At 42.4% G+C, this 27,570-nt stretch overlaps 1 protein-coding gene across 2 annotated transcripts in view; it reads right to left on the reverse strand.

Annotated features, from left to right (window-relative positions):
* Positions 1–4,724: 4,724 nt before the first annotated feature.
* LOC308073772 (putative ribonuclease ZC3H12C) overlaps positions 4,725–27,570 on the reverse strand; it is a 28,305-nt gene continuing 5,459 nt past the window's right edge. The window contains exons 1-6 of one of the 2 annotated variants that reach the window (XM_080412893.1): positions 22,589–22,721; positions 12,547–13,458; positions 11,529–11,668; positions 11,139–11,373; positions 10,827–10,933; positions 4,725–10,273 (exon numbers count right to left, since the gene is read on the reverse strand). In XM_080412893.1, the coding sequence (XP_080269019.1) occupies positions 8,733–10,273; positions 10,827–10,933; positions 11,139–11,373; positions 11,529–11,668; positions 12,547–13,343 (2,820 nt within the window). In that variant the 5' untranslated portion in view covers positions 13,344–13,458; positions 22,589–22,721 and the 3' untranslated portion in view covers positions 4,725–8,732. Of the gene's footprint in view, positions 10,274–10,826; positions 10,934–11,138; positions 11,374–11,528; positions 11,669–12,546; positions 13,459–22,588; positions 22,722–27,570 lie in introns of those variants that run through there. The other variant, XM_080412894.1, reaches the window with a different exon arrangement.

Raw genomic sequence — 27,570 nt, forward strand, 5'->3', positions numbered from 1 at the left:
CCTTGGAAATTATGAAGCACACAAAGAAAATTTGAAATACAAAAAATGACTTAAGTTGGCTTTGTTGTCTATTAAGTCCAAGCCATTAAATACGTTCACAGGTTTCTTTGCTGTTTTTTTTTCTTTTCATACATTTCAATGAATTTAAATAAAATAGCAGTTCTTCATTAAAGACTGGTAAAGGTTGTGTTTTTATACATTTCCAAATGAAAAATCCCTAAAATAAAAAAAAATATCACAGAGACATTTATTGGTTTATCCTCCCATTTGTTTTGCATGTGGTACTATAATTTGTGGTGAACCACGGTAAAAAGAATTTGGATTCTTGACAGTGATACATATCACATGTTTTGATACTGTACATAAGCACAAAATTAAAGCAGATTCTCAGTCAAAATGCTACATGTAACCAATTATCCTGAATGTCCATGTATTTGAATGCAGTGTAATACAGTAGTACAGTAAATACCTGTACATTTTCCCTAATTATATATTTTTCACTCGCATGCATTCATGGCCAGGTAGGTTATAATATAGGCCTACACACACACACACACACACACACCCACACACACACACACACACACACACACACACACACACACACACACACACACACACACACACACACACACACACACACAGGTAACCGGAACGGTCGGCCCAAAACCTAGTCGGCTCCATTTTTTCCGTGAGTACAGTAGGCACCAGCGAGATCCGCTGGTGAGAACAGACTACAGACCCTATATTAAGTTAGCTAGTTGCAAAAAACTGTTAAAACGACGGAGGCACGCCGCCTGAAGCGGACTTGAGCCACGAGAGGCACCGCCGAGCGAGCCGTTAGGCGAGCGAGTCGCTGTGTCGAATGTTGCGACAAATTCTACACTTATTATTTTGTATTATTATCATTTGTTCATGTGTTTTTAAGATGTTGACCTTTGGTAGAACCTTGGGTTGTGTTGGCCTACTGTAGCCGCAAGCAACTCTATGCTATTTTTAATATCTGGCATAGAGTTGCAATACCTACCCTTGACAGCCCATTCATCCAAACAGAAAAGTCTGATCTGATTGTTGGATTATCCTCTTTGTATCTGTCAAGTTTTTGTTTCATAAAAATCCACCGATGACATGTTATGATCTACTTTCCGTCAATAAATTCCGTGCAGGCGATATTATTTTTTAAGTGTTGGAGTTTGGAAGCGCTCGTTTTCAATAACGCAACTTCCTAACTCAAAATTATCACCTGCACGGAATGTATTGACAGAAAGTATCTAATTTTATGAAACAAAAATACTTGGCAGATAAGAGGATAATCCAAGCTTTCCGTACAGCTGCAATGTTGGTGAGTTTAACGTTGTTTAATGCAATCAGATTGGACTTTTCTGTTTGGATGAATGGGCCGGATATATAAAGCCAGACATTAAAAAGTTGCATCTAAGAGTTTCTTGCGGAGGTAGTTACTACTGTAGGTAGGTAGGCAGTAGGCTACATGTATGGTAGGCTACCAATGAATCACCATTTGTGCTCGCATTACACTGATGTTGGTGACATGGACTTGTGTTGCAGTAGAGCAGTGGTTCCCAAACATTTTAGCTCGATTCCCAAAAGAGAAATGTGATGCCTCCCGGGACCCAAACTAGTGAAACACGTTGTGAGCTTGTAGATCGGCTATTTTCACTTCTTCTTAACCCTAGAAAACTAACGTTCACACCATGGGTATATTTTACCCAATATAATATATTCCATAGAAAATACTTCTCATCAAAATATATTAAAGTACAACAATACATGTACATAAATTAATAAATTGAGGTACTCTTTTTTAATGTTTCAATATAAAATATCACAAAAAATGAAAAACATCATCGGGGGGCCCTATAAAAAAGCAATACCATAATAAGACCTCATTTAGGCAAAATCTGTGAAAAATGTGGGAATTGTTAAGATGTAGCGTCTTATAAAGTATGACATACAACATAGATAACATTCTTACAGCCAGGAGGTGCACTGGCTTTATTGTTTGGTGTGGCACATAAGAAGGCCTTGCATGGCAGAGCTCCCAAACCCTACTTAGATGTCAGACCAAGGTCGTTGTCCCTCCAACCAGGGATGCATTGGTCTTGGGATGCGGTAACACGCAACCCCTTTTTTGAGGGGGAGCACGCACGCGCATCGATTTTAAATCATATCAATTGTCCATTGTGTGACCTGTAGTGTAGGTGTTAAGCGACGTGCGCGTGACGTCTTTAAAATAGCGTCCCACCACTAACAAAATCACCAATACAACACTGCCTCCAACCACCTGCCAACCTCAGACCATCCGATAACAGGAGATTTCTTTCCCGGGGGGGGGGGGGGGCTCTTGACCACGCTGGGGGTCCCCCCCCCCCAGGAAATTTTTAACAGAGTAGATGTAATTTCCAGATTTTGGGAGTTTGACACTTTTATCAGGCTTTACTTACATAGGATCCATTAAAAAGTTAAAAGTAGCAATAAAAGAGCCATATGTAATAATAACATTTTGCTGGGGACCCCCTGGAACCCCCCCAAGGACCCCTGGGGTCATTAAATCATTTCTACTTTGGTACTTGGTACTTTTCTTTGAAAAAAAAACAAGACTCTCGCAACAAAAATCGTCAAGACACACCATCTCCCCTTCACGCTATCTGTGTGAAGTGGGCGGACGCCTTTTTAGGAGACCGGAAGCAGGTTGGCGTCTGCCCACTTCATGCAGAAAGCTACGCGAGACGCGAGACTACTATGCAGACACGGGAAGTAAACCGGAGATGGTGTGTCTTGCCAAATTATGTTGCGCGAGTCTTGTTTTTTTTCAAAGAAAAGTACCAAGTACCAAAGTAGACACATTCCTGAGCACAGACTCAGACATATTGGTTGGATCGGCAGTGCCACGTAGGTGTGAGGGTAGCGTAGCGGCCAGGACCTGAGTCTAGTAGAACATAATCACGATTCAAAGAACCACTTTTAGCACTATTTAGCACCATTTTTGTTAGTGTGACATATGATCTAGCCCAGTGTATATCAACCCTGGCAAACGTCCCAATTTTGGGCCGGGGCTACTGCTGAGGTGTGCCGCGCCGTTTGAAGAAGGTTTGAAAAAATATCATTTTGAAAAAAAAAAGAAAAAAAAAAACCTTTTTTTTTTTTTTTTTTTAACAATAATAATAATCAGGCATGCAAACAGCCCCGAGGTGAAAAAGGTGACAACATGCTGTTTTTTTTCGGGTCAGGTGTCACACTATTGCCCTATTTGGATTCAAAACGGCTTGTGGAAGCTGAAAAGGTACATGTTTTTTTTGCTTTTCTTCCCCATATATTTTCATGATAAAAAAGTGCGTATCGTATCGTATCGAAATCGTATCGAAGTTGTGTGCCCAATATCGTATCGTATCGTTTCGTGAAATTAGTGTGTGTATATAGATATACCGTATATATATATATGATTATATATATATATATATACCGTATATCTAGGTGTGCCCTGGGATTTTTTGTCTATGCCAGGTGTGCCTTGGCACAAAAAAGGTTGATATACACTGATCTAGCCTGTAGATCATGTGTTTACCTGTAGACTACAGGTAAACACATTTGAACATGAAGTTGATGATCAAAGTGACAGCTTCTGTAACCCAACTAAGCGTGGATCAAAGGGGCTGAATCTTTATATGCTTGTTACTAACGAGACTAAACTAATTGATTCGCATTATGTGGGGAACAAAAACAATGCGACGTCAACCGGAACCAACCACTGGAACCACAATGATCTTTTTCCTTTTTTCTAAACCGGATCACACGGCTAGTTTTAGAACCAGCATGATCTAATATGAGAGTGATGACACTAGCGTTGACTACCAGAATGGGATGCGGAAATTCTCGTTCTATCTAAGTTCTAATGTTTGGAACTAAAGCCTATAGCGGCAGTATTCAGAAAATGAATTGAATTATTATTGTACAGTGGGCAATGGTGGACAGTAACAAAGTACATTTAATTGAGTACTGTACTTAAAGGGATAGTTCACCCCAAAATGACTTTTTTTCTATCGATTATTCACACCAAGGAGACTTGAATTCATGGAGATTTTTTTTTTGACGCATTCCTAAGCCAATAATTTGATGACCGGCGGCGGCTCCGGTAGGAGACTCAAAGTGTCAACTTTGAGTCTCCTACCGGATACATTAGCATCTTTCCGCAGGTCATCAAATTATTGGCTTGCGATAATGCGATAAATGCGATAAAAAAACAAAAAATCTCCATGAATTCAAGGCTTCATGGGGTGTGTTATTGATAGAAAAAACGTTTTTGGGGTGAACTATCCCTTTAAGTAAAACATAATTTGAGTATCTGTATTGTACTTGTGTATTTGTATTTTTGGATACTTAAAGAGTTTTCTTAAAACCACTTGGTCCTGATTTTAACTGAATTGTATTGCTTTTTTACTGTATTTTATTTCTCCCCTTGTCACAACACCAAATTGGCTTTTTTGTGTCATCCTTTTGACCAAAATGTGCAATCAGTTGTTTTGTCCATAATGATATGCTTTGTCAATAAAAAAAGATCAATCAATCAATCCTGTCCATCTTCGCGTGGAAACAAGTGCACTCCAAAGATGAGAACAAAATGTTAAAACAAGCTTGAGTAGCACTTTATTGCTCAGTTATACATAACATTGAGAGTTCAACATATTTCACATTTGGCCACAGTTCATTTCCCTGAATGTGTTTGTGTGGCACACAGGCCAGAGCATTCAAAGAAGTTTTTTTTTAAGCTTTAATTTTGGGTTTCATTGCCTAAAGCTCTCTGTTCATCAGCAACCTCTGAAATGTTTCACTCCAAAAGATATTTCAAATAATTTAAATATTTGTTCTATTACAATAAGACAAATTATATATTTTTTCAATTATGTAAGATGTGTCTCTGACATGAAAAACGAAAACAAACAAACAAAAAATGTTGGAGTTTCCGGCTACTTCAAGACCTTCCTTTAGCAAATTATACCATTGTTAAGGACGGGGCAATATGTTATTGTAACTAACTAGGGGTGGGTTTGAAAGAAGTGATATGAAAGAAATTTGCATTACAGCTAGATATCATTGGAAATGTTTTGGTAAACATTTTAACACTTACAAAATGTTTATATTTTTATTTTGTAAATATTACAAACTGTATCGACAGTTCTTTTAAAAAAAGTATTCTGATGCATTCTCTGCTTGGAAACATAACGATCATTTGTGTGTCATGTTAATATACGCCATATGCTTTTCCTAAAGAGAATCAGACCCTTTTTGACCAGTGTCTTCAATAAAGTTACCATTAAATTAAACACAAATTAGAGACGACCATCTGAGAATACAATCATATTACTGTAAACTTGTTCTTTTATATATTTTTGGTTGCCTTTGGCTACTTTAAAATACTGATGACAAAATGTTGAGGTATCAAAAGTTTAACAATGTTAGTCTGGTAAATGAGTTTATTTGATTTACAGTATTTATCTGTAATACTCATTTTGGAATGTAAGAGTGACAAACAAATGGACCAGTGTTGTTACATTTTGGTTCTACGTGACCACACTGACCTGAGCACAGTGAGGCCATAACTTTAAGAGGTTAAGATATACAAGCTCACAAACCCATCCCTATTTAATAAAAATAAATAAAACAAATGTCTTTCTGTAGCATAAATAACATTATCTAAGCAGACAATCACAAATGAACTGGCATTGATATATCCAAACCATCAGCACCAGAGTATTTGACCAACAAAAAAAAGCCTAATAAAACATAAAATCCCTTTATGCGACAAGACCCTAATGATTTCACACACACAAAAAGAAAACTCTTATTGTTGGTAAACATCACATTGAAATTTAAGGAAAAAAACAAACAATCAAAAAACCTTGGTATGAAAAAATCCATGACATTAAAAAAATAAATGTTCTCTCTCTTTTACTGAACATGGTTCAGAATATTTAGAGGCGTGTTAACAAAGCACATAACCATGTTGTTGTTAGAATGTGCCCACACACACACTGGTACACTCTAGCACACAGTGCTAGACCACCAGGGTGAACAAAGCAGGCTTCCCATCCAGGGAAGGTGCACTTCTGGGACGGAGGACAGTAATGTTATGCCGAATTTATAGTCCATCATACGACGGACGAGCCAGTTTACAAGCCGACTTACAAGCTCACAACGAGCTTGTGAGCTTGTTCTGATATTTTCAGGCTTTACAGTCTGGAACGGCAAGTCCAAGTCCAACTGTGGCCATCAAGGATGGCTTCTGAAAGCGAGTCTCACTCAACACTTTTTGACTTACAGTAGTGTCCCTAAGTAACGAGTAAGGAACTTTAAAAACGAAAAAACGAAAAAATGAAATCACATACATTTGACGAAGAAGTCCATGTAGAAATCAATTTTCATGCATATATCCTGCATCTCTCCAACATTAGTACCATCATTCCACTTGAATATTATCCAGTAAAATCTCAATAGTCTACAACTGTAGCTTGGTAAATTCCAGCATGTGAAAAGATAAAGAAAACAGTTTTTCTTGATGAAGAAGCCCAAATGCAGTAAAAAAGTAGAACTTCTTAAAACTTTACATGCTGTTGAAAAAAAAAATGCATTTCATGCTCTCAAATACTTAAGGCCCCCACATATACTATAGGCTAACATGCCAAAGACACTATTTGCCATCACATACTGTATACTCAAAGCAATACTTTCTTGTATAAATATTCTCATATAAAACAATGATCTGGTATTACGATAACAGGATACAATTTGTATCAACAAGAAGAGGCGTTCTCCAGTCACATGTTGCTGTGTGGTTATTCAAGGCTAGAATTTACACAGAGGCAGGACATCTTTTTTATTTAAATATGTTTCCCAATTTCCCCCCCAATTTAGTTGCTGTGCCAATTCCCATTTCCCCCATGTAGTCCCTGTCACTGCCAACCCCCACTGTAGTCCTGGGGCAGGTGTAGACAACAATGTGTCTCCTCCGATATACAGTACATGGGAGTTATCAGCCAGTTCTTTTCCTGTGACAGTGAGGAGTTTCACCAGAGAGACGTAACACATGCGGAGGAACACGCTATCCCTGCCAGTTATGCTTCCTGCTGAACAGCTGCCCCGACCAACCTCATGAGTGCAGTGACAGAGAACACTCTCCCCTGCCAGATTCCCAACCACGAACACGGCCAATTATGTTCATTGGAGGGCCCAGCCAAGTGGTGGCCGAGTATTTTACCCCTATGCAGAAAAACCCATTTCTAAATTCGGAGATCTGGATTTTCCTTGTGGTTTGTGGTCGTTGCCACGTCTTTCACATTCTAAATCAGCATCAGCAAACTGTTTAACTAAGGGAAAGCGAGTATGAAAGTAAGTAAGCAAGTGTTCGTGTATTTGAAACCGGTCCCTGAAGCAAGCAGAACGTAGGCCTGCTGCAGAGGCCAGAAATACCCTGTTTCATCTGCCTGGAACAACACAATGCTGAGATAAGCTCCCTGGTGATGACAGCCCCATCCAACAAAATCACCACCACTTTAATATACAGAACAAAAAAAGACAAGAATAAATTAACACTTATGTTTAAATAAATAAAGACAATTAAAACGCCAACAAAAAACAGTAGTTAATACCTACTCCAGTGCACCTGCACTTTGTTCCTCAACAGCCACTTGAACATGATTTAAAAAATGGCCACTATGGTGGTTGAGGACAGACTTAACATGTTTTAATTCAATCAATATTGCAACCTCACAAACTGTGAAGTCAGCTGACAGGGCTCTCCCGGCAAGAGGAAGTGAACGCAGCTTAAAAAATAAACAAAGCAATGGGGGTTTCTTGTTTTTTTCTTTTTAAAGGACTTTTTAAGACATTCAGCTGTGGCTGTTTCACTTCCCTAAATGGGAAATTAATCTAATTTAACCACAGCCACTCTGAAACAGGTGGTAGACCCGTTTAGAGAAAGAAAACCACAATCTCTTCTGCTGAGATAATCCATGCATTATGCATGCAAATGTTTGGTAGGAATGTTTGAATTTTTTAATATTTTGGAATGGCTGTCATTACCCCAGTTTGTCATTTCAAACAGAGGTAACCCAAAGGCAAAGATTTTTCTTTTGTTATTCTCATGTGATTGCCAATTTAAAATGAAAGCTGGTTAAATAATAATAATAATAAAAAGTGCAGAACAGATAAAAAATTAAAATAACTTAACATGAACAAAATAAATAAATTAAAGATGCACAACATAAGAATAACAACACGGCCAACCTTGAAACACAACAAATCCCTCCCTAAAGCACATTGCCAATGCCAGCAAAACTATCCCGATGTTAAGTGCTGAAGGTGCTCGTGGTAATCAGAGCAGAGAAGCAACTCTGAAGATAGAAAAATAAATTACTGTACTGTAGCCCGAGGCTCGTCCTCTTTAAATACAATTTCAAAAATATGATATCACAATTTCTCTTGGTCATACTCTATTACATCCAATAAGCAGTAGGAGGTTCATATCTTAAACCTCAGGCCTGGCCGTAACCTTTTCAAGTTTCAAATTAACCTCTGCTTCACCCTGCTGATGCTGCAAAAGATGAAAACGACCCAGATCATTTAACAAATTTGAACTGTCAAAGGCAAACCTGCGTAAGTGTGGACGCACACCTGTTTATGGATTGTTTACTGGTGCCATTCGCCCACAGTGATTACTATCAGTAACCCTGTTGGGACTTCTCCATCAAAATGGCTGCCGCCAGTTGCTGAGCATCCGTCACATGGGGGTTTCTGCCCATCACCACCCTCACCAAATCTGGAGGGAAGATATTACACAGGTTGACAAACACATTCTCCCTCAGGTCCTGGTATCGACCCAGGGTAGGGGACTCTTGATGCTGGGGGGCCACGGGTGGGTGGTTGTTGCTGTGAGCACTGTGGGACAGAGGCAGAGAAGTGTGGGGGTGCTGGGACGTAGATAGACCGCGAGGTGACAAGTGACCATCCCTGCCCCAGGGCGAGTGCCAGCCCTCGTCACGGCCCTCCGGAAGGCTCTGGCAGAGAAAAGGTTTGGGAGGCTGCTGGTACTGCGCCTCCCACCCTGACAGATGCTGCTGCTGCTGCTGCTGCTGCTGCTGCTGCTGTTGATGGTGCTGGTTCAATCCAGCATAGTCCCTCCTGGCGTGAAGGGGCGACCCCTCGTACAATCGGGAGTCCTGGGGCCTGCTTTCCTGCCAGGGGGAGCCGAGTAGACTGTGGCCCCGAGGGGAGGTCTGGGGAAGAGCGGGTGGAGGGGCTGGGTAGTCCCTCGGACACCCAGCGCGGCTGCTTAGGGACGAATGCTGCGGGTGGAGAGGTAGGTAGAACAAGGGTGGCTTACAGGGGTGTGAAGGATGGGGGGGGTAGGAGGACGGAGGCTCCTCCGAGCCAAAGCCAGGCAGCCTCCGCAGTGTCTGAGGCAAGGGGTAACTATGGGGAGGGTGAAGCCCCACACTGGGAGCGGAGTGGCTGGCCGGAGGGTGGGAGCAGCGTTTGGGGCAGTGGTGATGGTGGTGGGAGTGGGTGGGACGGTGGTGACGGTGGCATTTGATTCTGTCATCTAGCGGGTCAGGGGAGAAGGAGTCCGAGCTGACGCTTCCCTCGCTGCTGCAGTCCGATGCCAGCGACCCGGCCCGCAAGTCAGCCGGGAAGAACCTCTCTGGACTTTGGGGCACAACCAGGCTGAGGCTGGAGTAGGCCCTCATCAGGCAGCTGTAGTCCAGCTCTGGGGACTCACATGTGGGGTAGGTGTCAGTGCGGCCTGGCCCCGACGCTCCAACGACCCTTGTGGTCCCTCCATCTCCTCCCCTGGGTTGGTCCCACCTGTCCTGGCTTCCCGTTGGCCCCCCTGGAGCAAGGTGCCCCAGGACAATGCTGCTACTACAGCTGCTGCTACTGCTGCTGCTTCCCCTGCGAGTATCAGCTTTGGCCCGGACACCCAGCCTATCTTCCAGGAAGTCACTGAAGCAATCACTATGAAGGCCAGAGTCCAGCTTTTTCTTTGAAGGTCCTCGGCCAAGATCTGTCTCCACCAGCATCCCATCTGTTTGGCCCTTGGGTAAATGGAGGCTCTTTATTATCAGGGTGTCTCCAAGCAGGCTTTTGGCAGATGATGAACTTTTGACGCTGGCTCTGAGCTCATCAGCCACTGCACGCAGGGGCTGGTTGCCTCTCTCTGGGTGATAGAACTTACACTTGTGGCCATAGGTGCATTTCCTCCCTAAGAGAGAACAGAGATTATATTTCACCTGGCATGTACAATGTAATTACTAGGTTCACCACAGGAACCCCAGCGTCCCTATTTTGGGGCCAAACATTCAGTGAAAATAGCCAATCTACAAGCTTGCGTATATATAGCACATTGGTTGTCTATTAAAAATAGCAGATATACAAGCTCATAGAACGTCACTACCTTGTAGATATGCTATTCTTTTTTAATTGATATTTAAATTGATTAACATTTTTTAACTCAAATCTTTGCTTCCGGGTTAGTATTTTGAGATGGGGGTCCGCAGCCAAATACATTTCATTTTGGGGGCCCTTGACATGAAAACGTTTGAGAACCACTGATATAGCAACATAACTTTTTCAGAAAACTGTTCGGATTCAGAAGACATTTGTAGAATCGGCCTTAGGACTTAATGGGTTAATATAGTTTATCATTAATGATTGGTCAAAATAACACTTTACTCACAAAAAAAAAGGTCTGGATTGCAGCTTTAATTTGTGTCACAAACTGTTTTATGAGAGTAAAGGGATGTTGGTGTTGTTACCGTAGGGACAGGGCTGCTTCCTGTGTTCAGGTATGATGGGTCTCTTCCTCAGGAAGTTCTCCAGACTGGGCCCATGTCGACCAAGAGGGTCATCAGGTGGCATAAACCTAAATCCACAGGAAAAAATGGAAAAGGGTTATTTTTAGATACTAAAAAAACTAACAAGAACATCAGTAAATGTGCTTTGGGGGATCTTCAGGGGTTCTTCAGATGCAACCTTTGGGGAACCCCAGAAGGTACCCATATAGGAACTATTTGTCAGGATTTTCACGGGACCCTAGTTATAGTTTTGTTATGGTGAGGAACTCTTACTTGTCGTTTACAAACGAGTACATCAGTAGCCGCTCATCAATGAACTTCTTCCACTCTGGCTTCTCATTGGCCAGGTCACGGTAGTTATCGTTGGAAACGATGATGCCGTCTGACTCATAGGCCAGCTTGACAATGAAGCGGTCGTCATAACAAACAACCCGACGACCCTGAACACGACGGGACGGAGTGAAGACCAGAATCTTCTCTTTCTCCAACCTGCGCAGGATCTCCTGGTCTGCAAGCGGAAACAGGTATCATCACAGTGGTTTAATCATTCATGTCTTAGCCCAGAGGTCACCAAACCTTTCCATGCCAAGGGGTAGAAAAGGTAAGTAAAATAAATAAATTATTATTGCTACTATCAATATGAAGGTTGTCCGGGACCGTTACCTGTTATGAGTGCATCAGGTCGTGACTGTTCCTTCCTCCAGGCAGGAACAAATACAGTGATGTCACTGTGACCTCGCTCCAGGAACCAATCAACAGCGAGTTGGATACCTTGACAGGAGAACACTTCCTTGTTTCCATGACTGTGAAGAAAATGATCATGGTTATTTTAGAGATGGGCATTGGGCAGTAAATAATGAGGGAAGACCGACGATCAGGGTTCCCACAGTCATAAAATTCCTGGAAAGATTTTGAAATGAGAAAAAACAGGTTTCTAGGCAAGGAAGGGGTTTGGAATTAACAGCATGTTTTGGAAATGGTTTGAATATAAATTTTGTTCAGGCTATTGCTTATGTTCATAAAAACATAATGCAAAATGCAGAACTTGCATTACTAATACAATGTAGTGCATGAGCCCAACACTACACATAGTTTCCGCCTCCCTAGAAGTTGTGTTAAGTTGTGTCAGCGTATCACAGTGAAAACCTGCATCCACTGGAAGCCCCTGCAGGCCGTTCTAACAGCAACCCCTAATGCAGTTGTTCTCAACCTTTTCAGGCCGTGACCCCCAAAAATAATTATATTTGAACTGGGGACCCCCCCACCCTGACAAGCACTTGGAATTGTAGGAGTCATTACATTGTGTTTGACTCAGATAAATATTGTGAAAATAGCAGATCTACAGGCTCACAACAACTTGCGTTGTGAGATTGTAGATCGGCTATTTTCACAATGTTGACCTCTTTCTTATATTATTTGACAATTTGGCCAATGTTTGACCAGTTTTTATAGTATAGTTTGCTTATTGCTTTTGATGCAGTAATGTTATTTTTTACTTAATTTTCTTTTTTTCAGAGTATTAAAAAGGTCTTAAAAGTCCTTCTATTGTCACTTCGTCATCTGGAGCCCCCCCAAAAATCATGCGGGGGACCCCCAGGTTGAGAACCACTGCCCTAATGTACCGGCTCACTTGGCGACGCTCATTTTGTCCCATTACTGTAGGTAGACCCCCATTCCTCACCTCATGGCCACGTTGCTCCCATCCAATACAACTGGCCTCAAGTTCTCCTTGTCCTCCAGGAGCCACGAGGGACACAGCAACCGGCAGGAGTCCAGGGAGGAGGTGGAGGAGGAGCGGGACGAGGAAGAGGAGGAATGAGCGGAAAAGGAGGAGGACTGGTAGGCTGTGGGACCTCCGCCTCCTCCTAATCCACCTCCCCCCAGGACGCCGACTTGCTGCTCCATCTCCGTCTTTGTTCCCAGTTTGACCAGCTCTCCCAGTATGTCATTGATGAGAGCGTTGGGGCCTAGCTTCCTCAGGACCTGGAGCACCAGCTCTTCAGGGTAGCCAAGCTTCAGGGCAAAGTCCACCTTGGCTCGATAGTCTGAGAGGGGATCCGCGGAGGCGACCGGTTTTGCTGTCGCCGGCGGCTGCGAAGGCATCGTCGTTGGGGGCGGAGAGTCTCGGGGGGATACGTTCTGTGCAGAGGGGTTCTGGAGGGGTACAGGAAACCGGCGCTGGACACGTTCATCGTCGCTGTCCGAGACGGCACTTTCTTCTGAGCAGTTACTGCTGATGCTAATGCTGCTAATGCTCAAACTGCTGCTGGTGCTGCTGCTCCTACTGTTACTGCCACTGCTGCCGTTACCACAACCGCCAGCTCCCGCCTCCTCTTCTCCGCCCTGCGGGGGCCCTAAGTGCCCGGCGGTGGCGCCCTGGGTGGCATGTCGGCCTCCTTCCACGTGGAGGTAGTTCAAATCCAGCCCCAGGCTGAGGATGCAGCCTGTCCCATCCTCCAGATGGTCGTTCAGGCCCATGAAGCCGCCTCACACATCCAGTCCCACGCCTGCTATTACCTCCCTGACCGCCCTGACACCTGGGGGACCCCACCGTTACTGCTGATGACTCACTGACCAATCCTGGGAGGGAAGCCTATAAGGGAGAGGGGAGGGACAACAAGAGAAAGGTTAAAACAGAAAGGTTACTGTGTTTGGGTTGACTAATGAGATGATTGGTGTTTCAGAATTAAATGAACACTCAGGATGTGATTCCGCACTAGACAGACATACTGTGCTCATACAAACCGATCTAAGAGTGGAGAAGGTTCTTAAAGTACAGGAGGTACTACACTGTGTTGTATGTGACAGTAATCTTGGAAGCTAGGACAGTGCCCATGTGACAACTAGACTTGTGACATTTTCCGTTTGTCCAGTCCCTGTGTGTGTTCACATACAAAGCTAAGGTCGAGGGGCATTTCTACAAAGGCAGGTTGCAAACTGTAATAATATGTCTCCTCCCTCTGCACCTGATTTGCATTTAAGCAGCAATGAGCTCAAATGTCAAAGTGAACACTGAACAATAAATCACACCTGAGGTGAAATACCAGAACAAATCCAGCTTTAAACACATTTCTGAACTATAAACCATGTGGAATAAGCCAACAACTAATGGCTTTTATGAATCATTGATTTTAAAGGGGCCTGTCATGGGTGTATTAAGTTTGTTTATGCTTGTTTTTGTGCCCGAGTGTGTCTCAGTTGGTAGAGAGCTTGCCCTTGTATTGTAAGATTCTGGGTTTGATACCGAGCACCAACTCACAGCTTGGCTATGACGTGTGTTAAGTACTGCTCCAGAATATGGAGTTAAGAGGTTTCTGCCCGACAGCAACGACATAGCCTTGCATGAACCAAGGGAAAGGCAGCACACGTGTAGGAGCAGTGTACTGAAAATGATAATGACTTTTCAGTGCTTTAAAAGCACCAAAGCACAGGTTGTTTTGGTGTTAGTTACATGTTTGGCCATGTTACTAGCTTGTTAAAGTGCTTCAACACGCAGTGATGGAAGAAGTACTCATATGTTTTGCTTAAGTAAAAGTATCAATACCGCAATGTAAAAATACTTTGTTACAAGTAAAAGTCCAGAATTCAAAATGTATTCAAAAAAAGTACAAAAGTATTGGCATCAAAATATGCTTAAAGTACCAAAAGTAAAATTACTCATTTGCAGAATGTTCCATTTCACAGGTTACAACTGTAAATGTATTCAAATCGGCTATTTTCAAAAGTGGTTGGTTAATATATGTTTTGTAATAATAATCCAAATCCAAAGAGTAACTTGTAACAAAAGTTTTCAAATATTTGTAGTGGAGTAACAATATTTGCCTCTGAGATGTAGAGGAGTAGAAGTATAAAGTATTGAAAACACTCCATAAAGTAAGAATTCCTGAAAAGTTGACTTAAGTAGTACAGTACTTGAGTAAATGCACTTAGTTACTTTACACCACTGTCAACATGTATACACCATATAGCTCAGAATATAAACAATTTATTGGGCATGGGAAGGGAATCAAGAGGATAGTTTAAAAAAAATAGACAAACAAATTAAGCAACGTTTGATATGCTTGTGTTAAATATGTTGCAGAGTGAAACTGCCAATTGCCTTTACTGTACGTATTAAAACCTTAAGACCTATATTCTTCAAGGACTTCAAAGTCCCCCAGGGGTCTTTCCTAGGCCCTCTCCTGTTTTGGCTTTACACTTTATATCTTCGCCAAAAATAGGGATTTGAAGGCGTAAGCTTGTAAAGAAGAGTTTAGTGGTGGGGTTCCTCAGGGAACCATCTGGGGTTCCCCCATAGTTACAATCCTTAGAACATTTGTACGTTTTAGAGCACACAGCTCTAGCCTGCAGTCACTGAGGGACACTGTCCTTGGATTAGCTGAATCAATGAGGGACCTGTTGTGTTGGATAAGTACTTGTGACCCTGTTAAAACAAAAAAAGACATATGTTCCTGTAACCCCCACATCTTTCTCTCTCATGCACATTGCGCGCGCACTCCCCCACACCTCTCTCTCTCTCTCTCTCTCTCTCTCTCTCTCTCTCTCTCTCTCTCTCTCTCCTCTCTCTCTCTCTCTCTCCTTCTTCTCTCTCATCTCTCTCTTCTCTCTCTCTCTCTCTCTCTCTCACTCTCTCTCTCTCTCTCTCCTCCTCTCTCTCTCTCCTCTCTCTCTCTCTCTCTTCTCTCTCTCTATCTTCATCTCTCTCATCTAAAAGATTTCCATTTCACAAAGAATTCGCTGGACTTTCTTTATCCATGGATATAATTTGTGTTTGTTTGGGGCAGGATATTGCATAAGTATAGCGTCAAACCTTTTGTTCATTGTGCTGCCGATTAAGCCGAATGCCGAACAATGTTAGACCAGTCCTCTATTCATGAATACATGTTATTTTCTTCAATAAAAGAAAGCTTCAAGGAACCTTGTAAATCAAGCTGGTGGTCAGCTGTTAACCACTTAAACCCTTCGTTGACCGGTGTCCCCAGGGCTTTTATACTAAGCCCCCTCCTTTTTTACCCTAGTCTACACCATTGCAGCTTGTAAGACCTGCTATTTTCACTGAATGTTCCAGAATGGGACACTAGGGTTCCTAAAATCTATTTAACAGATTGAGTTCAATCAAGATATTGTGTTCACATCATCTGTTTTAGGCTAGGCGTTGGATAACAAGACAGTGATCATATACAGTTAAAATATCCGCACACTGGATTGTAGGTCCCAAACATTTTTTATTTAAAGGGCAACATTTTTTACATTTTGCTCTACCAATGACTCTGGTATAAATATGTTCCTCTGTCTGTCAAAAACCATATGCCTGATGAAGACCTAAACGGTCGAAACGTTGCCCTTTGAATAACAATAATATAGTGGTTTTGCTAATATAGAATAACTAAGCAACACTACTGATAGGCCTACATTACAACAGTACTTGATCTGCACAAGTACCAACAGAACACAGTAAAATCTCTATTGCAATCTCAGTTAAATTTACACTCAGAATTGTACTGTGTGCTTGGACATGGCCTAGTATTTCAGTATTATAAAATACTGTATGTGATCACTGCAAAGGGGGATGGGGAGGGGTCTTGTCAGCCCACCGGAAAACGGGGGCCCCCTTAATGACCCGACCCCCAGCATCCAAGCTGCCGCGTCACTGTTTGTCTCCATGAATGCCAGAAGAGGGCTGGAATAATTTAGTCCTCCAACAATGAAAGTAGCACAAAAGGAGAAAGCGAGAGTGTGTGTGTGTGTGTCTGTGTGTGTGTGTGTGTGTGGGGGGGCTTGGCGGGGCCGTGGTGGGGAGAGAAGTGTGTCTGGCTTGCTGTCGCTCAACAAAACAGCTGCCAAGCCAATCTGTCCTCCCGCGACGGAGGTCATTGTTCACTAGAACTATACGGCATGCACAGACGGAGGCTGTATCTATTCATGCTACACCCGTCCCCCCACACACACACACACACACACACACACACACACACACACACACACACACACACACACACACACACACACACACACACACACACACACACACACACACACACACACACACACACACACACACACACACACACACACACACACACACACACACACACACACACACACACACACACACACAGCCAGTGACCCCTAGTAATGCAGCGCAGGCCTTAGTCACCGGACAGGATTCCAGGGGAATCAACTAAAAGAACGATGACACAGCACATAGGATATCTTCTGAAACATGTTAACCACATGAACCACTACTGAGAACATTTGGATCCATTTTGGTTCCATTTGTTCATGCCTGAGTTAAATTGACACTGAGGATTGTACTGTGTACACACTGAAGTGACAATAGTGATAATCTGCTGTGTGAGAACAGTCCAGGGGTGCAACATCATAAAACATAATCGATTTTCTAAAATAGCTAAAAGACCTGACAACATATCACATGTGACACGTTGTGAGCTTGTAAATCTGCAATTTTTTACTATTTTTGCGTGACACTGTTGAAAGACTAAGTACAAAATTGGGCTTAAGAGGTTAATCGATTGAGTCTATTATTAAAAAAATCTTTGATAGATTCATTGATGTATAGTTTTTTTTTAACACATTAAAGATACACACTGTGGTGTGGACAATGATCAATGCACACAGGATAAATCAGTCATCCACACACACTCAGGAGAGAGCCTCTGTCATGACATCAATTCCATCCGCTCTGGCTTGTAACATCTTGCCACTGTATACAATAAATGTGTTGAACCGATCTACCTGTGTGTCCCTTGGTGTCGGAGGAACCCAAGCCATAGAGTTGGCTGCCATGACTCGAAAAAAGTTATTCTAATCGCTAATCGCTGTTTTTCAAAGAAAACAATCTGTATTTGCAGTCCTACAACAGTCAGGTGCTGATTCCATTCCATCACTTCTGCCACCACTGCAAAATGACCCAGGACGGGACCAGACCAGTGACACCACTGCAAAATGACTCAACACAGGGGACCAGACCAGTGACACCACTGCAAAAATGCAACAAAGATACTCAATACTGACCAGCCTGACAGAACAGCAACACTGGGATCGTTTGCACTGGAAATGCAACAATTCTTTTTATCATGCAGATGTGTGAGGATTCATAGCCTAAAACAAATGGCCATTGTAACGGAATTAACATTAAATATGCATGTGTGGTGGTTGTATAACCTACAAGCAGCTGCTCTGCCATGGTATACAAATGACTGGCTAGAATGTTGTGAAATGTTTCCAAGAGAGGAGTATTGTGTTCTAGATTCTGTATCCAACTGTTCTAAATTATATCCAAAGAAAAATGAAATAGAATGGAATTTCATCATTTACATAATGTACTTCTCTCAATCTATTTTGCTCTCTTGGCATGAAAAAGTCAACAAAGCATCCAGATAATAAATATGATATTTTGACACATTTGTGGTAAATGGTAAGAAAATATATATGCACACAATATAATGTCAAAAAAGTAAAAAAGTCATGAGAACTAAAATGATGCAAAAATATTACTGAAAGGTTCACATTAACAGGACCATACAAAGCATAACATTTGAAAATGGCAGAAAGTTAATCTAACTAAGGAACACTTGTGTACACACAATGCAATCAGTCGCATCGTGACGCATTGTGAGCTTGTAGATCGTCTATTTTCGCTATTCATCGTACAACAAAGTATATACTGTAGGGCTTAAGTGGTTAATGCTATGCCAGACTCAGCCACAATACATGTCTGACTGCATAACAGATTTGGCATTTGGCAAAGGCATGGCACCCCCTCCCTTCAAGGCATGATCCAAACCTCTAACCCTTCTTGATCACTTAGATCAGTCTCCTAGCCTTAATAATAAGGCTACAACGCTCCACCTTTCCCAGACTCTTCTCCCTCCTGGCTCCCAATACATAAACTGGAATAAACTCTGCAGTAAGACTCGTCAACTCGCCTCTTCAGACTCCACCTCACGCCCCAGCACTTCTCTCCCCTTGTACCCCTATGCAGTCCACTATGCAGACATATCTTATGTCACGTGATCTCGTTTTTGTTTTGTAGGTTAGTTTTTCTCAACCCCAAATGTGAAGAATGTGATTTAGACAGATGCTAGGTTAATTGTTTACCTGGTATGGTGAGGCACTGACTACACTGTTCTCTCTACACTCTATTTATGTGATTAGTTAACTTGTTGTTTATTGACTAGAGTTCATACTTACTCTGCTTATTCTGATCTCACACTTGTAAGTCGCTCTGTATACTGTAAGAGCGTGCCTAAATGGTAAATTTTAGATTTGTTCTTACTTTTACTTCCTTTTCTTGGTCTGATATCCAAAAGGACACAGGCCACTTTCACTGTTTGACCAACAAACAATTAGAATACAAAGCAGCATCAAAACAATGGTTGGTCACCTGCTAAGCGAAGCGGCTAGCAGTGTAAAGAAACCCCCCAGTTTACGGATTCAAATGACCATCATTTGAATGAGAGCTGGTGGTAATTCCTCACTGTATACTGTAATGCTGCTCTGACAACCTGTTAATTCCTCACTGTGTAAACAAGTTATTATTGTTTTTAATATTCATTAGTTTCAGTTTGGTGTTTGACTTCACTTTAGTTTTTGTTAATTCTGTGAGTGCATAAGTAGTTTTAGAAACTGACTAGTTTTAATTTAGTTTTAATATAGATTCTTGAGTCTTGTTTTTCAGGTATTATGAGGAAAACCTTGATTTATCAAAGCTGAAAAAGGTAGGATGAAAGAATACATGACATCAGATATGCATGGAAAAATAAAAGATTGTTTTACATGCATATTTATATTTTGTTTTAATTTGAGTATGTTTTAGTTAATATTGCTTTGTTTTATTCGTTTTGAAAACTTTTTAGTTTAGTTTCAGTTAAAATATGTATTCCCCTTTTAGTTTTGGTCTTTGTTTTAGTTAACACTGTACTGTGACATGACATCAGCAATATTTGAAACATTGTGACGCCATTAGTAGTAGCAGTTAGAGTTAACAAATAAATGAGACATTTTATTACCTACATCACCAAAGATTACTTAAAATAACCACCTTTCTTTTCTATAAAAAGCTGATTTCACTTAACCACTTAAACCCTATAATTTGTCATACAATGAACTGCAAAAATAGCCGATATACAACATGCTCAGTCATGACCTGTCGTGAGCTTGTAGATCTGCTATTTTTACTATTTTAGGAAAATGTGAAAGATTCAGGAAATGTTGAAACATTTTAAACATAATGTAAACCTAGCCTGGCATGGCCAGACTAATATCACTGAGGGCAAAAAAGATTCGCTGGTTTCCAGGCTAATAATGTAAACCATGGCAACCTGGCGCCCAATATATGGACGACAGGTTGACAGTGGTTAATGAAAAAACAAAAAGGGGTTTTGTATTGATCGCTGAGGTGACATTAGTTCTCTGTATTGATGGCTTGGTCCAAGTGAGAGCACGGGGGAGCCGTTAGGGGTAAAGTGTGTTGCTCAGGGACACTTAACCAGGAGTCACGAAGCCTGCCTGGAGGAGCTGGGGATCGAACGGGGTACCTTCCGATTCCCAGATGGCCGCTCTACCTCCTGAGTCACTGTATGCCGGCGCCCCAAACAATGAATAGGCCTATGTTTATGTTGTGGGGTTGTGACTGAGTGTATGACACTATAACATCCTCGTGTCCTTCACTCGCATCGTTTCCTTGAGTCTTTGCACCTTAAAATGTAATGACACCCTCACATCCTCCTCACAGGAGAGTGGTAGGACAGGCTTTGAGGCTCATTGTTTTATGGAAGATTTTTTATTTATTTTTTGTTAGGCTTACAATTAGGAAAACATTCAGGTTAGGGTTAGCCATTATTTAGAAGTTTGTTTGAGGGGTTGGGATTAGGCATTTAGAGGTTTGGTTTAGGGACTGGGGTTAGACATAGAGTTATGGCTGATTTACGTATATACTTAGTTGTGCGCTGGTGTTGGACACTTATAATAGCAGATCTACGCGTTGTGAGCTTGTAGATCGGCTATTTTCGGCTTTAAGGTTAGGGTGTCATAAAATCGGTGTCCTGAAATGTTGATGTCCTCCCGATTAGAGTAACAAAGGTGTTGTGTGTGTGTGTGTGTGTGTGTGTGTGTGTGTGTGTGTGTGTGTGTGTGTGTGTGTGTGTGTGTGTGTGTGTGTGTGTGTGTGTGTGTGTGTGTCTATATGTCTGGAGGTCTGGGAGGGGATATCCCCCTGGGGTCCTAGAGAGAGAGTAGCGGGGGTGTTAGGGTGTCTTGTCGCTCCCCTGAGGCCAGACCTGTGTCACTCCCGGGGGGTTTGAACCGTGGCTGTGCGGCTGCCATTTGCCGGCTGGGCAGAGCTGGACACAGCCGAGCTGGTCCTCCACCACACACCAGTGACGTCTGCGCGGGACAAAGGGGGATGTGGGGGGTGCGGGCTGGATTAGAGGCAGCAGGGGCAACAGATGCCTACTGAATCCACAGGGGACCATCCTGAAAGCACGCCCTCACACACACACACACTGACACACGCACGCGCGCACACACAGAATCCTCCTCGTCTTACTTCTACAACTCCCCCCCCCCACCCCCTTCGGGCAACTGGTTCAGGTTCACGTGATCTCTGTGGCGCATCCTGAGCTGAGCACACTCAGTGTGCATCATGCTGACATCATCAGCATCATGTGATGGGAGCCCAGAGGTGTTGGAGAAACTCAACACATTTCTAATTTGAGCATCCAAGCTCCTGTCTGCTCCCCCGCCCCCCAACCTGCATCTTTCTCTCTCCCTCCACTCTTCTACGCTCTCTCTCTCTGTGGCCCAAATATCTGCTAACTTGAAACAAATCTTTTTAGATATGTTTCCATTTATCTACAGAGTAGCCTATATACACAACAGCAAACAAGCAAGAGGCAGCAAAGTTTGGAGCTCCAACAGAATCCGCCGTAGTTTACCCAGGAATCCCTATTTTCAAGTTTCAAGTTTTATTTAAATGTTTCTAAAACTTGCAGATCTACAAGCTTTGGATCACATGTTGAGCGTCTCCTGCAGAATCTTTGTTGTGTTGCAATACTATGCCACATATATATTGTAGTGTCTTCTAGTTTCTAAGTTTCAATACAATTGATTGCAATGTATTAGGTCTGCATGATTATGGCTAAAGTGATAATCCCTATTATTCTGCTTGATATATAACCACCATTATTAATCACAAGTATTGTTAATGATGACTTTTGGTGGAAAATATATACGTATTGATGTCTTAGTTGCTCATAGTTTATCAGTGTCATGTCTTTGGTCAATATGGTATGTGATTTGATCTGATTGTGTCTGTGCGAGCCTGATGGATGGAGAGATGGTTGTGTAATGGTCTGGTTATTAACCCTAGTGTAATGGTGAGGAGAAGAGGCCACGGTGCAACAGCTGACCAAATAAGATTCCAATTAATTACTTAATTCACATAATTGTGAAACAGATTTCTGTACATTTTTGTGGGTTCATAGCGCAGACAGATTCATAAAACTGACATTTAAGTTAATAAAATAGAGTCGTAAGTAGCTAAGTAGTAAGTAAATAAGTAATAAAATAACAAAAGATTCTCCAACAGCATACAAATGATGTGACTGATTTTACCATACATAACTTTTCAAGCTAACCCTGGTGGAATGAAGGCAATTAATAATACAATAATAATGATATAAATAGGTTTACGTACTTACCAAGGGCTCCAGTGAGAAATGACAAAAAGACTGACTTCCTAGAATTGCTCTATTGAAATATCTTTGGTCATTCCAGCAAGCTGAGAAACCACACACACTTCTGCATGAATTCCCCAAATTTGGCAGCAGAGGATGAAAAGTCCTCTATTCTTTAATTATCTCTGGAATCCAGCAGAGAATCTAAGTAAAGAAAACAAGGCTGCCAATCCAAATAGCCTCTGAGGAGAAGAGAAGAGCAGTGTCCGTCTAGCAACAGTCCTTGGGTTTTTCTTTGTTGTAGTTTATTTGGTAGAGCTGCAGAGTGCAATGCCCCCAGACAGGCAGGTTCAACAGTGTGACTGAGACAACAAATGCAGCTGCAAAACTTCTACCATTCCCTCTTTGCAACAGAGACTGCCCACTGGCCAATAGGAACGCAGTGACTTCACAATGAGGAGGACGCATGCATGCATGCATGCACGCCCCCACACACACACACACACACACACACACACACACACACACACACACACACACACACACACACACACACACACACACACACACACACACACACACACACACACACACACACACACACACACACACACACACACACACACACACACACACCTAATCTGCCAGCATGCTCATACACACAATGCACATAAACATGTATGCAAGTCTCAGTTAACTTTCTTTTTCTTCTTCCAGACCTACTATGCATGCATACCCTTTTTTTATACTTTAAAAAAGTACAGTTTCATACAAAAGGATGCTAAAAGGATAATCCAGGAAACCTCTATGGCTTGTTTCCATTGGGGTCCTGTGTATTCAATTCATCGAAACATTTAAAGACAAACAACAATATACAATTAAATGCAAAACACACTGCCTAGCTCTCAATTCAGTTCAATTCAAAGGGGCTTAATTGGCATGTGAAACATGCATTGCCAAACAGAAAACATGTTAAGTATGTACAGTTAAGAACAAGAAGGAAATGTATGATGTATGCTCTCTCTCACACAAGCCCATATACCCAAACTCCTACCCCTCACCCACAGCCAAAAAGACACATGAACTCAATGCTCCTCTACTATCAGCAACCCCCCCTTCTCCAACCAACTCCCCCCACCACCAGCCCATCCGTGAATGGACAAGGGGGCGTGTTGACAATGGTGTGTGCGTGTGGGGGGGGGGACACGACACAAAGGAGGACCCTCGGAGGGCAGCTGCACGCAGACACACCATGCAGGCCCAGGGCCATCACACACACACACACACACACACACACACACAAGGATATGTATGCGCACATACAGAACACACACGTGCACATGTAGACGTACGTATATGACCAAACGCACATACGCACACAAACACACAGAGATATAAGAGAGGGCCTAGAATTGAGCCCGTCTCCCTGGACCTCTTTGTTACATACATGGGGGGGGGGGGGGGCTGAACTCTAAACAATTAAACAAATTATGGTGAAAGTAATGTGTGCACCTTAAATGGGTGTTACGGGGTGTGTACATCCGTGTGTGCGTACGTACGTGTATGCTAGCCTTGCGTGGCCAGACTATATCACTAAATCACAGAGGGCTATTTCTTTTTTGGCACTGGCAGATTCGTCTGGTCCCAGGCTACGTGTATGTGTGTGTTTAACCCTCGTAGGGTCTTCGTGTTTTAGTCACACCCAGGGCCTTCGGGTCACTTTGACCCGAAGGCCCTGTGTGAAAATTTTCATTTTCATGAAAATGAAAATTTTCATTTTCATATCACATGTTTAGTACAGTAAATAAGGCAAATAGAAGAAGTTTCATAGAGAACAATTTTTTTTTACATACGTTTAATTCATGTTGAAAATGTTAAACCGGGTCAAAAGGACCCGAGGACCCTACGAGGGTTAAGAAATACAAATAAGTAGTGGACGACGTGTGGGATGGCGGGGGGACATAACATCAAGAGCTTTATTTAACCTCTGTAATGCGCCGGTGTCACTTGCCAAAAGGAGCTATACTTCAGATATCATACTTCATGCCACCCTGGCCCTGCATAAGTCAGTGCCACACTTGGAGCACCGAGGCCAAAAAAGCCTTTTGAACCAGTTTTTTTTAGGGGCAAGACCACATAGTAGAGGTTTGGGTTGTGTAGTTACCTTGCCATGATGTAACTCCAAAGGTGGACAAGAAATCAAAAATAATTGCTCCATTGATTAGAAATGTATAATTCAAAATATGCTCCTCATTGACTTACATTGTATGGTAAAACAGCTCTTAAAGTCACTATTCTAGCACACAAACGAACACAAACAAAGTTGATTCAGACAATATAGAACATCACAAAACCCAGTACTGTTTTGTTTTTTTTATAAAAATGTTGACTATGTTGATCCGGATCTTCAAATAGTAAAATCAGCAGGAAGTTGACATTTCTATTAAAAAAACAAACAGTACTGGGTTTGGTGATGTTCTATATTGTCTGAATCAGCTTTGTTTGTGTTTGTTTACGTGCTACAAGATTGACTTTGAGAGCTGTTTTACAGAACAATGTAAGTCAATAAGGAGCATATTTTGAATTATCAATTTCTAATCAATGGAGCAATTACTTTTGATTTCTTGTCCACCTTTGGAGTTACATCATGGCAAGGTAACTACACAACCCAAACCTCTACCAAAGTGGTCTTGCCCTTTAAGCTTTGAGCTGAAAGAGAGAGTAAGAAACTGGGAGGGAGAATGTTGAATAATCAAGGGCGGGGACAAAAGAGCCAAGGGGGGGCATTTATTGTTTGGACAGGTTTGACAAAATAGTGGTGTGTCTTCAAAGGATTCAGTGCTGTGCTATTTCCCCAGCACAGAGGGGAACTGGGAACTGAGGCTACGTATTACACCCCCCCCCCCCCCCCCCGCACTGTTTGCATGACAACACCTTACCCTTGTTGCAAATATTTTTGTGTGAGCTTGTAGATTGGCTCGTATTATGTGTCAGGCATAAGTGGTTGGTTACTGCAGTTTGTGAAGCTCACTGCTCTCAATTCAAGAGGGAAGTCCATCACACTAGAAGACTTTCCCTAACCATTGCCTTCATTTACATATAAGGCAGTGCGAACCTGACCGACACCGCCAGCGATGCGGTCATAGCGGTCTTAACAGCCCCTGCACAAAATCAAACTGGTTCGATTATCTCGCTAGTCATGGAGGCGGGCTCTCATGTCCGGGACAGTCAAGTCAACAGCCAATGAGCTCTGATGAGCCTCCTTGAGCTCTCAAGTGGCAACTCCTCAAAATCTGTGCGTAAAATCATATCTAGTCATAGGATGCGCGTATTGTCCGTCCAATGCATACAGGATACAGGATAAACAAGTGAAATTTGAAGTGATAAACAAATAAATGAGCGGACGAAATTTGAACTGGAACACGGATAAGATTATCTCTTTGTGGCGTTTCCTGGTTGGATGAAATTTGTAACCCACTTGAAATGTATTTTCAGTTTTTTAAAAGAGCTGGAGAGACCCATGTTACTGACCAAACAGCTTTAACGTTTCTACTTTTTCCACTTTAACAAACAAATATCTATACTGTACTGTAAGTGCAGCACTCACAAAGTCTTGCAAATCTGGTTGTACAGAATGAGTTGTTGATTCAACTTGAATCAACAACTAATCCTTACACAGTTTTTTTTCAAAACAAGGTAAAACAAAATCTGCGAAAGAGTTTGATGTGAAATAATCGCGGTGCTTTTTTGTATCGTTTATTTGCGTCGCTCCTGGTGGCCTACAGTAATAACTTACGATCCTCGATGCATGTCTGAACTTGGAGTTTAAATGGTGTGTAGTGAAACTGACAGCATGCTCTAGCGTTGAGTGATACATGACCTGCACACAACATTGACATCTATAATATGTTGAGAGCAGTGGACACCCCTTATACTTAGTGTTTCTAATTCGTGTTCTTTGTTCTAGTGAATGGAAATCGTAATAGCTACAACTGTGGGCTTCCAATTTTGTGTCAGCAGTTTGTGTAAAGCAATGACGCACTCGTTTCTTCTGATTTCTCTCTTTCTCTCTCTCACTCTCTCTCTCTCTTAGACTGTGTATTTCTCTCTCTCCCTAATAAACTACCTGCAAGTCTTGCTCTCTCTCTCTCAGCGTCTCCACTGTTTGACTTGTGGTGACTCTTTAATTGGGGCTCAGCTGACAGTGTCTCCCTCAGGGGACTTGGGGCAGCATGGACCATCTGCTTCCAGAGCCAACATAAACAGGTGTCCCCTACTTCCTCGCAACAGACTCCCCCCACTCTCGCGCACGCACGCACGCACGCACGCACACGCACGCACACACGCACACACACACACACACACACACACACACACACACACACACACACACACACACACACACACACACACACACACACACACACACACAGAGCACGGCACGGCACAAATACTGTTAGTGTTTACACAAGATACCTGGAATCATGCACAACCTGGAATCACACACAACCTGGTTGCCCCAAGGTGGATTTAAATCTCTAGTTTGAATAAACATGTTCTCCACTCACTGAATTGTTTCCATCACATGTCCCCTTACGGCACACACTTCAGTTTTTTTCCCCCCAGGCAGTGCAGGGCCGTGTCTTTAGTATTTTCTTTATAGAGACAGATCAGCGCTGAAGTTAAAGCATAATTTATACTCCGTAGAAGGACAGTGACGCTTGCCTGAAAGAACTGATCAATCAGTTCTTTCAGTCAAGTGACGCCGTCGTTCTGCATAGTGTAAATTAAGCTTAAGAGAAGAAGCGAGCACAATAGAGATGCATGCGAGAAGGCTCCGGCAGGTTTCAGGCCTATAGAAGTGTAGGTGAACATGTGGCGGCAGGGGTTATAAATGCTACACTATCTGTGGGCACAGCACAGATGCTATTTACACAAGTAAGCCCTGGTCAGCTTTGTTTTCCCTTCCACGGTTTAAATATTTCCAGGCAGTGGTTAAACACTGA

Source organism: Gymnoscopelus braueri, assembly GCF_963280865.1.
Source record: "Gymnoscopelus braueri genome assembly, chromosome: 18".
In the NCBI taxonomy this organism is placed as follows: Eukaryota; Metazoa; Chordata; class Actinopteri; order Myctophiformes; family Myctophidae; genus Gymnoscopelus; species Gymnoscopelus braueri.